Source organism: Lasioglossum baleicum, chromosome 4 (assembly GCF_051020765.1).
Source record: "Lasioglossum baleicum chromosome 4, iyLasBale1, whole genome shotgun sequence".
Taxonomy (NCBI): domain Eukaryota; kingdom Metazoa; phylum Arthropoda; class Insecta; order Hymenoptera; family Halictidae; genus Lasioglossum; species Lasioglossum baleicum.
Genome location: NC_134932.1, coordinates 18,222,118 through 18,238,048, shown reverse-complemented (window position 1 = coordinate 18,238,048; position 15,931 = coordinate 18,222,118). Strand labels below are relative to the sequence as shown.

The following is a 15,931-nucleotide window of genomic DNA, read 5'->3' as shown; positions in this document are numbered from 1 at the left end:
AAATCTTTCGGTGGAAAGTGATCCTCGAGGACAAAGGGCATCCCATTACAATACAAACCTTCTATCGGAGGCGTCACTTTGAAAGTGAGACTCTTGAAAATGATGAGTTCCAAAGGCTCTCTGCGCCTTTCCTCTCCGGATCCATTTTTCACTTGGAACTTTTCTCTCCCGAACTGAGAGATACTATGGTCAACGGGTATGAATAGGAAGTATCTCTCTCAGTTTGCTCGATGTTACTAAATAATAGAGAATACGGATGGCCTCTCCTTGGCGTTTCCCGAGTCAGCCTACGATTACACCGTCGTTTTATCAGTTTAACAGATTGGTAATCTCTTTATTGTTAGGCAACTGAAAAATTGTCCGTACTTGTTTAGCATAAAATGCACGCTTATGTGCTACGTTCCAATATTAATCCTTTTTCAAATCCTGAGCATTAATTATATTGAAATGTCATCATATAAACTTAGGGTTGAAGATGTTTCTCTGGTTTCTCACCCTTGTATCGCTACACGAGTATCTACTTTCAATTTGTCTTCTTGAGCAAAGGGCTTTCGTTGAATCAAGAATAAAATGAACAGTAGTATGACAAATTAACTCGTTATCCCCACTAATTCGAATTTTCAGCTAACGGTAACGCCATCTCGGACGTGGAATCGATGTTATTCTCTGAAATCTAGCTTCGGGGACACCTAATTACGTTCCTCGTGTGATCTTGGCCCTGGCGGCGTACGCGAGAAACATTTGACGATTAATGTCGGCACACGGCCCCAATATATAAACATTAAATATCGCGACCGGGATATAAATGTTAGGCAGAGCAACTCGTGAGCGTTAGTAGAGCCGTTTACTGCCGAACGAACGACACACGATGGAGTACTTGAGCTTCGATGCGACTAGCAAAACGCTCTCGTTGAAGAGAGCCGAGATCCCGACACCAAAACCGAATGAAGTTTGTGTTAAAGTAGCGTACGCCGGAGTCTGCGGGACCGATCTTCACATTCTAGAGGTGTGTCGTCACCGTAACGGTTAATATTTCTTTATTATTACAACACGAATTCGTTCGTCAACTTAGGCGAATTCGTTCGGAACACTTGCGCGCTAGTAGCTCGGTAGAATCAAACTAAGAAATATAAATATTTGCAAATAATATTTTACATACACATATACCATTTGAGATAGTAATTTATTTCTGTATTAAATTAAACACTACTTGAAACACTTCATTGATTTTGCAAATATATATATAACGAGTATTTAAAAGATATATTTTATAATATCAACTTGAGAAATACTTAATTGAAATAAATATTTTCTTTATCGTGCTTGAATATTATTTCCATGATATTTTGCTGACTAGTGCCTTCCAAAATTTGTTATTTTTATAACATATAAATATAATATAATATAATATAACAATATAAAACTAATAAATATTAATGGTAAGAACTATAGAATTTCAAATGATTCATAGAAATTTAGACACACATGCAACACTGTTTCAATTATTCATTTCCTTTAGCACAACGTAAATAGCTATTTTCAATGCTTATCTCTATGACGTCGCATAAATCTTGAGATGTTATTTCGTACAAACAAGAGTATTTCATTAACTATTTCCGAGAACTTCATTATAATAATATGTGTTTGAATACAGAATTTTATGAACATATTTTTCACGCGAACGTCCTGCAACGGGTGATTCACGACAAACTTTTTCAAAGCCATTAAATTTTTAACATTTGCACATTAATTTACGTACTTATATGAATACCTATATTTATATGTTCGCGATTGCATATTCAAACCTACATCGTTCAGAGGTTCATCTCGAATATAGTACATATATGGTCCTCGAATAATTCTTCTTGATTGGTTCACGAGTTGGGGCGCTGCAGGCGACAAGATTCATTGCGAGCATAGTGCTGCAATAATTCTACCCGGTTTTAACTAGTCGATGCATGGCTTTCACGGCAAGAATTATTCGAGCTGTGTGTACGCAATTATTCTTGTCGGCCGGTCAATATATTGATCAAGCAGCAAGAATTGTCGTGTATACGGAGTTACTGTGATTTATTTTGTATACAGGGTTGCGATGATGTTTGTCATTTTTTTCCTGTATAGCATGTAATCTACGCGGTAGGAATTATTGCACACCGTTCATGTTATCCACCCGTTAGCTAAAGCAATTCATACCGGTTGGACCATGTTTGTCAGCAATCAGCGACATGATTAATTGTAGCTCTGAGTGAACAACTATATATTCTTGCTGGGGTTGATCATTGTGCCTTTACATTTATCGATATTGTTGCAATTATATCACTTTCTACTAAATGGTGTAGGTATCTGCATGTTCAAAATCGCGGATCAAAATAAACAGTTATCTTTTATTTTTAAAAAAATTCCCAAACTTTTACGTTTCGTTTAAGAAGTTATCTATATCTTTATCAAGAATCTAATTCGTCTTGAATCTCTGTGGAATTTTTTCAAAAACGTGTTCTTATGCAACAGCTTATTTCGAGTCCGTATCATAACAGTTCCAAGGCAACAAGTTATTTCGAAACATTTATAAGGCTGTCATAAGAAAAATATCAGCACAATTTGAACCATAAATTTTCTATATAAATACTACAAAAAGATCACCAGAACATGCAGTTGCACTAACCATTGAATATCGTTCAGTATCTGTTACAATGATCGAAGACTCTTCTAATGAACAAAATAATTGCCCTGTGTGAGAAATAATTTTATATTTTATATAAATCATATTCAATCTGAAACTATGAAGGATGATTTTCAACAAAAATCTACTTTCTTCAACAGGAGCTATTCAAAAGGTCTATAACTTTTAGGAGCTTTGAAAAAATCACACTGTTCAATCGGCAAAGTTTTCAAGAAATTTAATATTGACAAACAGTCAAATTTTAAAAATATCATTTGCCCTAATTGTAAGAGCTGTACAGTTGTGTAGTGTTATTAGAGCACGTTGTATTTCCGATTCTCGTAGATTAAGTAATTCGTATCGCTTAAGCCATATATGATATTCCTCAGTGATTAATGACAAGAATCATTAAAGTACGGCTTAAGAAACATTTCCTCTGGTTGACCTATATTTTGATCAGATATCCATAACAGAGCGATTGCGTACATAATTCTGCGTACAAAATCTCTTGCTGATAAACACATAAACTCCAAAAAATCAAACCGTATAGAGTTTTTTTTTCGCTGATTCCGAATCTGTCCTTAATTTTTTTCCTAGACGCACACTTTTTGAGAAACATGATTTTGAAAAAGAAACACAGTTTTCAACTTTAAACAAATATTGTGATGTTATTATAAAAGCCATTGAATTGTTCTTTGCAACAAAAGATTCTGTAGACTTTCCCGAATACAGTGATATCCAATATTAATACATTGTGTATGTTTAAACACGTTTAAACATTCTAATAAACTAGAGAAAAAATTAAGGGCAGATTCGGAATCAGCGCAATTAACTCTATAAGAATTACCGAACAGTAATGGTTAAACAAATTCGGTGTTGGACAGTGATAATAAGATGACTGTACATCTAAATATATGGCTCAAGAGATTTGTACCTTTTACGCCATATGTTACCCAGCTGTTAGTGATAAGAATTGAGGGAAGCACGCAGTATCACTGCTTGGGCAATTCTAATAGTTAAATAAAGCGATAAATTCTGTAGCTACCATCGTGTTATCAAACTAGATTCATATTATTTCGATATCTAATTGTAGTACTCGTTCTAAAATTTATCCACATATTTCAAATTATTAATTAATCCTCCAATGGGTTGTTTTTTATCATCAATGTTCAAGCATTAAAGTAAATATACATACAGATGCTGCAAATATAAATTTTATTTTCTTTAATCATTGTAACTAGGAAAAAATCATAATGGGTTAAAACAAGCGAATTTTTAGTGAATTTTTCCAGCATACTCTGCGTTTGAAAATGTGCAAATGAGTCGATATCAGTATTATACTGCGATTAAACATTGTGTTCGTAACTTTGTTGCGAAATCGAATATGGATTTCGTGTTTCCATTTTTCCCAAGAGTATTTCGCGCTCCAATTTAATTCGACCAGTGTTTAACCATTGCGCGAAAAGTGTTCCAATTTCTAGTTGTTACGCCAACACGCGCAGAATTGTTCGATTTACATATTCAACATTTCACGTGGAAACCGTGCACGAGAGACATAACTCTTCCCGATACATTCCTCGCGGAGGAAATTTTTGTTACTCGACGTTACGTGACTTTAATCGCTGTGCACCGATTACGTTTCGTGTCCACGCGACGCCGACGTTTTTAACGCATAAAAGTGTCCTCAGAGATAGAGATTGCGATTGGACGCTCTAACGCTTACGTTGATAAACATTCAGCAAACACGGCATCCACTGCACAGTTTATCGACCGCGCGGTGCTTCGCATGTAATCCAATTAAATTAATTAGAATATTGTTATGATCAGAATACCAATTGTATAATACGGATACCAAGTGCATATTACCCTAGCATTAACCCTAGTAGCATTTCAGTTAGGCCTTCGTTGCAATATTTGTTGGCAAACCGTTAGAAGTATCGTCTTTTTATGCAGGTGTTGAAGGACCAACGTCACTATCATACGAACGGCCAACTGGACCTTCTAACATATTATTCTGATCTTCTCTTTTACGAGTATTTTTACAGTATATCATAAATAATATACATATAAACATTGTATTTCCACGGTGAAAATTGGGGAAGAAAGAAAAGACTTAATAGCTATAATCTGGGCTACTATATGTAGATACGTCAACAAATTTAAATCAAAATATCTACAAAAACGAAGGCCCATTCTGAAGAAACCCAAAAGGGGTTTCTTATAGCACGAGCACTATATAGCTCGTGAAATAAATAGATTCCAAGGCTGCGCTGTATATCCATGAATAAGAAAACAACAAAATAAATTTTGAGTATGATAATTAACAAGTTATTAGTTGTAGCAACGTTTCTAACGTCTGTAAGACGTACGATATTTATATAAATGTTGGTAAACATTGGTTGGGCCAATGTACTATATTACCATACCTGAATTTCTTGTTAATTATAATCTACATAATCTATACATATATCTCAACCAAGTCCCAACCTTTGACCACTGTTGGCCAACCATAAATGCTACTATAGGGAATCCTAGTTTTGTACTAATTGCAAATCTGTTCCTTCCAGGGTTCATTCCCATGTAAGACAGAGGGTCCACTGACACTTGGCCATGAATTTTCGGGCGTAGTTCACGCCGTCGGCTCGGAGGTCACATCTTTCAAGATTGGTCAAAAAGTGGTTGTCGACCCCAATTCTGGTTGCAACAAATGTGACTGCTGTCACGTTGGATCATACCATTTTTGCAGTACCGGTGGTTTAAACACTACCATAGGAATCTATAAAAATGGCGGATGGGCCACTCACGCTGTCGTACCTGATTCACAGGTACGTTCAAATAGTTTACGATTTTCCGATTTGAGTCGTTAGACTGCGGATTTTATGTATTCAGGATAAGAATTAGTAGATCGAATTTAAAACATTCAAAACATTTATGGATAAAGGACGTGCAATTTGGTGGACGATGCAGTTTGGTACATCCACAAGTGACAGTAGACTGCGGATCTTTATGCATTTATGACAAAAAATGGATAGTTGCAATTTAAGACAGTGGATAGATTGAAAAATTTAAGAACGTCGATGTATTGCTTGCAGCTTATGAACATTAATTAAAGAATGAAAGAAGTTATTACTCGGTCCTTGTTTGTTGCAGTTGATGCAAACCAATTTTAGTTTGCATAAAACTTCATGCAACCTAAGTGACCGTAATCTCGTTGCTGTGCTAGCAATATGAAGAGATATTGGGGTAACGCAATCAAGAACAAGATAACAAGTTCACGTGTAAAGGTCGCGATCAACATCCCGACAGTGGTCCATAGAATCTCGTTTAAAAATACTTTTAAAAAAGCTATTCGTGTCGCGCTATGAATAGTTTTACTATCCAGCAAACGGCCCGATAAACTTCGCGTAGTTCGTTTTGATCTCGTGCGATCAAAGCGGTAAACCAAATCCTATCGTAGGTCAGATCTGAATCCCGTGGAACCGAGTCCGCGTTTATTTTTAAGCGACGTTTAAATTCGTCGTACGAATATACATAGAAAAAAAATAATGAAGACACCGCGATTCCGATGTATTTTTTCACATTTCTCTATTATGCATGAAGGTTTATGCGGTTCCCGATGACGTCGAGCTGCATCATGCCGCCCTCGCCGAGCCACTGTCTTGTTTGGCCCACGGATGGAACAAGATTAATCCTGTTAACGTCGGTCTTAATGTACTCGTAATTGGCGCTGGTATAATTGGCCTTTTGTGGGCCTGCCTATTGCATTTACGTGGTCTCAGGAAAACCGTAACGGTCAGCGAACCTCAAGAGAAACGAAGCAGCGTGGTAGCAAAACTCGGTAATCACACGACACTGAATCCCATTGAAACTGTCCTATCAAATGCAGAAACATTTATAATAATCGCATCAAAACGTAGTTGAATTAATAACCCTTTGAAGTCCGAAGTGCTTTCTCTCTTTTATTCCAGAACTTGCTTCAATGTCATATCATTCAATTACATTTCCCATGTGTAGTTTTACTAGCCTATACATATACATGTGGATGTGCAAATTACGCCTCGTAAACGTAAAAATAGGACTTTTGAGGGCGATTGCGGCCTAGGTTGATCTTTTATCTAGCACTTTTGACTATACTGAAAAACCCCATCTTCGCATTATCACAAAATGAGAAAGCGCATCCCGCACCCTTGCAATCCTAGAAGAGTCTACGCGTCCACATTGCGTACGGGTATGCACCACTGTACTAATAATTTGCATATTTCTCAGATTTGGGTTACGACGTAAAGCGTCCGGATCAATTAAAACCAGGATACGATTTAGTTGTTGACTGCAGCGGCTCCGGTGCAGCTATGCAAGCAGCTGTGCCATTGTTGCGAAGCGGTGGCCGTTTATGCGTCTTTGGCGTCGCCAGTCCTCAAACAAAATTAACCATCGAGCCGTACCAGGTAATTACTGAGTCACATTTATGTCATAGTTTTCCATGCAATTGAGTCATTATATTTCCGGTAATGGTCCGCTACTACAGCGAGACTACATTTACATTTTTCTTTGTCTTTTTTTTTAGATTTTCAAGAAAGAATTGAGCATTGTCGGTGTAAACATAAATCCGTTTACATTCCCGGAAGGATTGGCTCTGTTAAAAGCGATGGCCAACACATATCTTGATTTCAATAAGTTAGGTATTAAGGTATACGCTTTGTCTCAATATCGGGAGGCTCTGCAAGCACTGAAAAGTGGAGACATCAGCAAAGCAGTGTTTAAACTGTAGAAGAGAGATTCAACAATAAAATAAAGATTTGTTCATTCGATAAGCCTTGTTTCAGATGAATGTTCAAAACAGGTACAACAGATAAAACAGAAATGTGACGCAAATCTCGTTTATTAAAATTCATATTAGTCTAGAAGTAAATATAAAATTGCAAACTCGTAAAAAGGTCATACAAAATCTTACTTATTGAGATTCTACGCAGCTGCCCTTACGATACTCACGCATTCATCTGACAGTGACAAGAAAAAAGATCCTTGTTATGAGTATGCAGTCTATGCGCAATTGTTAACACACATAAAAACATATCCTAGTCGCAATTGTATAAATAATTTCGTCTACAATATACAACCATTAGTCTAGTTCTAAAAAACGAATTACATGCTTTGCATTTCATCACGATTCAAGGTACTAACGTTTATAGTTAATATCATTTTTTTTTCTTGTTTGCCGAACATTAGATAACAAGGCAGCTATAGAGTATTGCTACTTCGAGTTTTTTTTGCATTATTAATAGAGAGATTAACAAGATTTAAGTATTTAAAATCGTATTGCTGCACTTCTGAGCTCCTACCAGAGCTATCTGGAAGGTTGTATTGATACACTAGTAACATTATTATCAATCACTTCCTTCGCGTCTATCAGTTGTACTGATGCACAAGAAGTTAGGCAACAGGTAGGAGGAAATCTAAAGGATTATTTTTATAACAATACGAGATGAAAATTAAATGCCACCTCTGTGTCTACCTTTCTACTATCGCGGGATCGTTATTTTTCTTCAATTCGTGATTGTCATCTTACATTGCCCCGAAAAATCGCCCCTTAAATGTTCCACCACCTATTGCCAAACACCTTGTATAGACGAACTATATAATATACACATATGTATATATATCGAACTATTGGTACGCAGTAATATTACTTTTATTCTTCTTCACTATGCATCACTACATACTTTATCTGGAATGTTAGTTTGTACCTCGCCAACGACTCTTATGGCTGGCCCCTAATAATTTTTATAATATATATGCGCTAGTAATCATCCAATTTTGGTTATAAGTAACTACAAAAATAATCATCTAAAAAGTGTTAATTCTTCTGGTTTGTTCATTTTCCTGATTTGTTTTTATCATCTGAAAGTGTTAAAAACAAATCAGGCACCTAATGTTATCGATGTTTCTCTAGTATCTATTGAGAATGATGAACCACAGTACTACCAGCAACCATTCAGATAGATGGCACCGACTTGCTGCTGCCCATCGAAGTCCCGAGTAGTTAATATTTGGCGTGGAGATTTCTGCAAATTACAACATTGCATTTTAAACATAACACGCTGCATCGTTTGAAACGGTTTGCACAAATTTGAACATTGCATAACAACGCAAAGCTAACAGAAAACATTTGGCACCATACCTCATGACAACTGTAAGCATTAAAACTAAGACTATCAAGGGTCCTGAAGACAATGGTACTACTCCAGCCCCATAACGGGCTTGACCACAAGCTGGTGGACACACAGGGACAGTTGTTTCTGCACAAAGAAACAAGGAAATATCTAGAACATGCTAACTACTAAATTCAATATATAAATGCATTGAAATTAAATTCGCAAAATCAAATAGATGCTTCTCTAAAAGCAAACTGAAATTCATAAAATCATAGAAGTTCACATGTACAATAAAATACGAAATGAATTACATTATCGTGCACAACAAATTTACACATGTTCATCTACTCTACATTGTCATATACTTAATATCACAACGAGAATAAGTATTTTAATATTTTATACATTGATATTTATGAATAACGAGTAAATATTTGCGTGTAATTCGAAATACGTACCAAACAGTTCTACCTTCGTTTCTGCAGTACCTAACTTATTAGCAGCTCTGCAGGTATACTCTCCGAATTGTCTTTTCTCAATAGTAATCACTCTAATCGTTGTATCAGTGTATTGATCGGCTGTCGCAAAATGCGATATACTATAATGCTGATTATTCGATAATTGTACATCGTCCTTTAACCAAAGGATAGCTGGTGGAGGATATGCCTCTACGTGACATTCCAAATCCATATCATACTGTAAGGCTTGACCAAGACGTGGTCTAGGTGCTGTAATCACAGGCGCGAATTCAACTTCAACATTAATATTACGTCTAGCTCCACGTCCTACACCATTTTCAGCAACACAATAGTATGTTCCACGATCTTCTTTGCGAATTGCAGGAATCTTCAATGTGTTACCACTGAAATGTTTGAAGTATTAGAAAAACGTTCATAGAAATATCTCAATAAATCAATAATAATCAGTCTTATACCGATAAATTGATCCACCCGTTGGTAAGATGGCATTATTTTCTCTACGCCATGAAATTCTGGGTGAAGGAAAACCACCAGCGTAACAATCCAGTTGCACTGGTTGTCCTTCGCTGACAACAAGTGCTCTGGTTGAATTATCGCTTATCACAGGTGGTCTACGAACTTGCAAATCAACCTTTGCAGTTACATAAGTAATTGAAGATATTATTATTTTGCATTGATAAATTCCTGCGTCAGTTTCTTGTATATCTTTCACCTGAAATATTTATTTGTGATTAAATTTAAAGAAAATTAGACTTAAGAGATTTATAAGTAGACTGTTAAAGTTTATGTAATTTGCTTTCAAGAAGATTTTTAAGAAGGGGGAACCAAATAAAATATTCTTTTCAGTGGTAGTAGCCTACGTAGCTCTGAAATATATCAAAATTTGACTAAATTCTGTCGAAGGATATGTTATGGCATTTTTTGAAAATTTTCAGAAACTATAAATGCATAAAGATCTGCAGTCTATTTATAAGTAATGGCCTATAGTCATGTTTTATCAGCAAATTACCTGCAATATAAACGTAGACGTTGCCTCATCGTATCTGAGGGCAAACCTAGTGTCCCTTATGATCAAGGAACTACCGTGCGATAGTGGCATTTGTTCATTGGCGATATCTTTATTAATTTTTGTCCACAAAACTGGATATTCTTGTGAATATTGAACAGAGCAACGAAACTCTACAGTTTCTCCGATATCTTTAATTTGTTCTTGAGAAATGTAAGATATTGTTGGTGAACGTTGACCCTTTACTGAAAAGATAATAACATGTGCATTTGCAGAAATTCGATATTGCCGCTACATAGAAAAATAATATAAAACAAATCAGATACATGATCTATCATGTGAGCTTACATAATTATCAAATCGTTTTATTCGAATGCTATGAACATCTGATTATACGAACGAGTTCATCAGCATTGCGGTCACAATTAACAACACAATTAAACAACTTCGATGAATACGTATCGAAAAAAAATAAAAATGTAGTATTATTTAGAAAACGAGTATGTGAAAATAGATCTTGTAGTTCTTTACCTTGCAGTTTTTTACTATCTTGTAGTTTTTTTTATATAAAAATAATATAAAACAAATCTGAAACACGATCTATCATACGAGCTTGCATAATTATCAAATCGTTTTATTCGAATGCTACGAACATCTGATTATATGAACGAGTTCATCAGCATTGCGGTCACGATTAACAACACAGTTAAACGTATTCGATAAATACGTATCGAAAGAAAATAAAAACGTAGTATTACGTAGAAAACGCGGTACGTGAAAATAGATGTACATAGTTCTTTACCTGTTTGTAAAAAGGCAAACGCCAAAAACGTGTAAACAGTTTTCATTATGACACACCCAATGCTGTTCACCGACGCCCGAATAACGTGTGTGCGTTTATATTCCACTTGTTTCACTGAACATAGGAAAATACCTTGTTGCTACATTTACTTCACACGTCTACAAAAAATATTGTCAAGAACGACAATCCACGCTAACAACAATTTAGGTATCTTCGGCGTTGTTGTCAAACAACGCAAGTGGATAGGAATCAAAAGGAAGTGATGCTCACAGGTGTCTGTTGACCGAAAATAAATATGGCGAATGACGCTACATCTCTGATCAAACAAAATCCTAAAATCGTATAGGTACTTACTTCATACGAATTAACGTATTCGTATGTATTCTAAATAATATATTTCAATATTTATTATAAATGTTTTATATACATGCATTCTTATTATTTCGCATATTATACCTCTGATTGAGTACTACCACTGATGAGATACTCCAGCCCCTGTGCACCGACGAGATACTGTTAAAGACTGCCAGCCTTATGGGAGTTGGCGAGCCCGAATTTTTCGGTGTTTCTTACGCCCTCTAGGATATATTCTGGCTCCATCCAGAGAAACAGAAGGCCAACGACGGCATTTTGTCGGTGAAGAAGACCACTGAGGAGATTCTCGTCGCAATGCATCGGTGAGAATGCGAATTATCACGAAACTATATCGATTATTATTAAATGTTACATTCTCCGCCATATTTCAGACGATGTTTTGGCATTATTGTGGCACTATTTCGAATTTTTAGCGATGTGGTATATCAGATCACTGTAACTTTCACGTTATCCCCGCGCCCGTTGCGCCCGGTTACCCGTCCCGCGGAATAACACAGGGGCTGGCAGTCTTTAATAGTATCTCGTCGGTGACGGGAGTTCGTGTCACTCGAATATTTCGGTGTTCTCTTACGTCCTCTAAGATATATTCTGACTGGAGTGAGAAACAGAAGGCCATCGACATGATCTCGTCGGTGCAGAAGGCTACTGAGAAGATTCTCGTCGGTGAGAAGGCAAATCGTCACGGAACCATATTGATCATCATGAATTGTTACACTCTGTACCGAGCAGATATTTCAGACGATGTTGGTTTCAATATTAAAAGCAAAACTCAAGGACAAAGAATTCCTAGAAATATATTATTGAAGAATAATTTTTTAGGAAAATCAACAATTCCTATTTCAAATTGTATACGAGACACCTCAGTTTGTAATTTCAAAACATTTCATAAACGAGAATTATTACCTTTCACTTTTTAATACATAAATGTTCCAAGAATCTATCTGGACAGAAATATTTTGAAAAGACTTTACTTTTTTGAATAAATTAATGCGTGCGAATGTTCATGGTTTAAAAGTTATTCTATATTTCGAGTTTTATTGTCTATTTTTACGAAAAATTTAGATGGCAAGGTGGTCAAGGGAGTGCTCGTTAACATCGTTAGAAAAAGGAATTGTTATAAACATTAAACAGCCAGATATAATAAATTTATCTGTGAATTGTATCGAATAAATTAATGCGTGCGAATGTTATGGTTTAAAAGTTATTACTTATCACGAAAACTATTAGCCACTTTGACTAAAAAATTAGGTGGTCAGATAGCCAAGGGATTGCTTGTGGACATCGCTGTCAAATAGAATTGTTATAAACATTAACCAGCTGGAAATAATAAATTTTTCAATAATTGTCACGGCGATCGACATCGATCGATATTCGGCGGAGTGGAGGGCGCCGCTCGAGCTCGGCAGATCGGCGAGAGCTCACCGGTGGTCAGTCAGTCGGGGCGGGGGAAGCAGGGCGAGCGGACGTGCTGCGTGACCAGGAGCGCCAGGAGAACCGGAGGGACCAGAGGTGGACCAGAGGTGGACTAGAGGTCATCTACAGTTACCCTGGCCTACCTTCAACTGTCAATTCAAGGAACAACGGTAAGTTGTTTTGAAAAATATTAGTAATCAAACTTCTTTTGTCTTTTCAAACTCGTCCTTCATACTTTTGAAATTTTTATCGAGACTTTCAATGAAGACTATTGAGTCTTCTTCAAATTTATCAATTTTATTCTTTATAAAAATTACATTTTGAGCGTCCCACTCGTATGCAGGATTATAATTGCTCTTGTGAGCTGCTTCGTTGGTTGTTTTCGCACTCGTGTGCGGGGTTATAGTTATTCTCTTAAGATATGAGTACTTGTCCACGTCGTTGGCAAAAGGAATTATTATAAACATTAATTATGTAGCTAGAATTAATAAATGTCTCATGGCATTATCTTCTATATAATAAAAATCAATTTTGAATAAATTAATGCGTGCGAATGTTCATGGTTTAAAAGTTATTCTATATTTCGAGTTTTATTGTCTATTTTTACGAAAAATTTAGATGGCAAGGTGGTCAAGGGAGTGCTCGTTAACATCGTTAGAAAAAGGAATTGTTATAAACATTAAACAGCCAGATATAATAAATTTATCTGTGAATTGTATCGAATAAATTAATGCGTGCGAATGTTATGGTTTAAAAGTTATTACTTATCACGAAAACTATTAGCCACTTTGACTAAAAAATTAGGTGGTCAGATAGCCAAGGGATTGCTTGTGGACATCGCTGTCAAATAGAATTGTTATAAACATTAACCAGCTGGAAATACTAAATTTTTCAATAATTGTCACGGCGATCGACATCGATCGATATTCGGCGGAGTGGGGGGCGCCGCTCGAGCTCGGCAGATCGGCGAGAGCTCACCGGTGGTCAGTCAGTCGGGGCGGGGGAAGCAGGGTGAGCGGACGTGCTGCGTGACCAGGAGCGCCAGGAGAACCGGAGGGACCAGAGGTGGACTAGAGGTCATCTACAGTTACCCTGGCCTACCTTCAACTGTCAATTCAAGGAACAACGGTAAGTTGTTTTGAAAAATATTAGTAATCAAACTTCTTTTGTCTTTTCAAACTCGTCCTTCATACTTTTGAAATTTTTATCGAGACTTTCAATGAAGACTATTGAGTCTTCTTCAAATTTATCAATTTTATTCTTTATAAAAATTACATTTTGAGCGTCCCACTCGTATGCAGGATTATAATTGCTCTTGTGAGCTGCTTCGTTGGTTGTTTTCGCACTCGTGTGCGGGGTTATAGTTATTCTCTTAAGATAAGAGTACTTGTCCACGTCGTTGGCAAAAGGAATTATTATAAACATTAATTATGTAGCTAGAATTAATAAATGTCTCATGGCATTATCTTCTATATAATAAAAATCAATTTTGAATAAATTAATGCGTGCGAATGTTCATGGTTTAAAAGTTATTCTATATTTCGAGTTTTATTGTCTATTTTTACGAAAAATTTAGATGGCAAGGTGGTCAAGGGAGTGCTCGTTAACATCGTTAGAAAAAGGAATTGTTATAAACATTAAACAGCCAGATATAATAAATTTATCTGTGAATTGTATCGAATAAATTAATGCGTGCGAGTGTTCATGGTTTAAAAGTTATTCTATATTTCGAGTTTTATTGTCTATTTTTACGAAAAATTTAGATGGCAAGGTGGTCAAGGGAGTGCTCGTTAACATCGTTAGAAAAAGGAATTGTTATAAACATTAAACAGCCAGATATAATAAATTTATCTGTGAATTGTATCGAATAAATTAATGCGTGCGAATGTTATGGTTTAAAAGTTATTACTTATCACGAAAACTATTAGCCACTTTGACTAAAAAATTAGGTGGTCAGATAGCCAAGGGATTGCTTGTGGACATCGCTGTCAAATAGAATTGTTATAAACATTAACCAGCTGGAAATAATAAATTTTTCAATAATTGTCACGGCGATCGACATCGATCGATATTCGGCGGAGTGGGGGGCGCCGCTCGAGCTCGGCAGATCGGCGAGAGCTCACCGGTGGTCAGTCAGTCGGGGCGGGGGAAGCAGGGTGAGCGGACGTGCTGCGTGACCAGGAAGCCAGGAGAACCGGAGGGACCAGAGGTGGACCAGAGGTGGACTAGAGGTCATCTACAGTTACCCTGGCCTACCTTCAACTGTCAATTCAAGGAACAACGGTAAGTTTGATTACTAATATTTTTCAAAACTTCTTTTGTCTTTTTAAACTCGTCCTTCATACTTTTGAAATTTTTATCGAGACTTTCAATGAAGACTATTGAGTCTTCTTCAAATTTATCAATTTTATTCTTTATAAAAATTACATTTTGAGCGTCCCACTCGTATGCAGGATTATAATTGCTCTTGTGAGCTGCTTCGTTGGTTGTTTTCGCACTCGTGTGCGGGGTTATAGTTATTCTCTTAAGATATGAGTACTTGTCCACGTCGTTGGCAAAAGGAATTATTATAAACATTAATTATGTAGCTAGAATTAATAAATGTCTCATGGCATTATCTTCTATATAATAAAAATCAATTTTGAATAAATTAATGCGTGCGAATGTTCATGGTTTAAAAGTTATTCTATATTTCGAGTTTTATTGTCTATTTTTACGAAAAATTTAGATGGCAAGGTGGTCAAGGGAGTGCTCGTTAACATCGTTAGAAAAAGGAATTGTTATAAACATTAAACAGCCAGATATAATAAATTTATCTGTGAATTGTATCGAATAAATTAATGCGTGCGAATGTTATGGTTTAAAAGTTATTACTTATCACGAAAACTAATAGCCACTTTGACTAAAAAATTAGGTGGTCAGATAGCCAAGGGATTGCTTGTGGACATCGCTGTCAAATAGAATTGTTATAAACATTAACCAGCTGGAAATAATACATTTTTCAATAATTGTCACGGCGATCGACATCGATCGATATTCGGCGGA

At 36.2% G+C, this 15,931-nt stretch overlaps 2 protein-coding genes across 3 annotated transcripts; one reads left to right on the top strand and one right to left on the bottom strand.

The window, feature by feature from the left end:
- Positions 1 to 821: 821 nt before the first annotated feature.
- LOC143207741 (D-altritol 5-dehydrogenase) lies at positions 822 to 7,470 on the top strand. The gene is made up of 5 exons (XM_076421512.1): positions 822 to 1,006; positions 5,227 to 5,484; positions 6,260 to 6,497; positions 6,926 to 7,104; positions 7,224 to 7,470. Exons 1-5 carry the CDS (start codon positions 869 to 871, stop codon positions 7,425 to 7,427), a joined length of 1,017 nt encoding a protein of 338 aa, XP_076277627.1. The 5' UTR covers positions 822 to 868; the 3' UTR covers positions 7,428 to 7,470.
- Positions 7,471 to 7,520: 50 nt separating this feature from the next.
- On the bottom strand, positions 7,521 to 11,703 carry Lac (septate junction protein lachesin). 2 transcript variants are annotated; one of them, XM_076421510.1, is made up of 7 exons: positions 11,555 to 11,703; positions 11,099 to 11,374; positions 10,300 to 10,541; positions 9,746 to 10,002; positions 9,270 to 9,673; positions 8,838 to 8,955; positions 7,521 to 8,721 (listed from the first exon to the last, which is right to left on the bottom strand). In XM_076421510.1, the coding sequence occupies exons 2-7, from the start codon at positions 11,142 to 11,144 to the stop codon at positions 8,700 to 8,702; spliced, it is 1,089 nt and encodes a 362-aa protein (XP_076277625.1). In that variant the 5' UTR covers positions 11,145 to 11,374; positions 11,555 to 11,703; the 3' UTR covers positions 7,521 to 8,699. The 2 variants fall into 2 exon arrangements, with proteins under 2 accessions (XP_076277625.1, XP_076277626.1); XM_076421511.1 differs by lacking the exons at positions 8,838 to 8,955; positions 11,555 to 11,703 and having other exon boundaries at positions 11,099 to 11,408.
- Positions 11,704 to 15,931: the final 4,228 nt, after the last annotated feature.

What these genes read in the sequence shown, in the direction of transcription:
- LOC143207741 (XM_076421512.1), top strand. Translation starts at nt 869, where the DNA reads ATGGAGTACTTGAGCTTCGATGCGACTAGCAAAACGCTCTCGTTGAAG. An exon ending in CCGATCTTCACATTCTAGAG is followed by an intron (nt 1,007 to 5,226) that starts GTGTGTCGTCAC and finishes TGTTCCTTCCAG; the next exon opens with GGTTCATTCCCATGTAAGAC. An exon ending in CTGTCGTACCTGATTCACAG is followed by an intron (nt 5,485 to 6,259) that starts GTACGTTCAAAT and finishes TTATGCATGAAG; the next exon opens with GTTTATGCGGTTCCCGATGA.
- Lac (XM_076421510.1), bottom strand. Translation starts at nt 11,144, where the DNA reads ATGAAAACTGTTTACACGTTTTTGGCGTTTGCCTTTTTACAAACAG. An exon ending in CGTCTACGTTTATATTGCAG is followed by an intron (nt 10,003 to 10,299) that starts GTAATTTGCTGA and finishes TAAATATTTCAG; the next exon opens with GTGAAAGATATACAAGAAAC. An exon ending in ACGGGTGGATCAATTTATCG is followed by an intron (nt 9,674 to 9,745) that starts GTATAAGACTGA and finishes CAAACATTTCAG; the next exon opens with TGGTAACACATTGAAGATTC.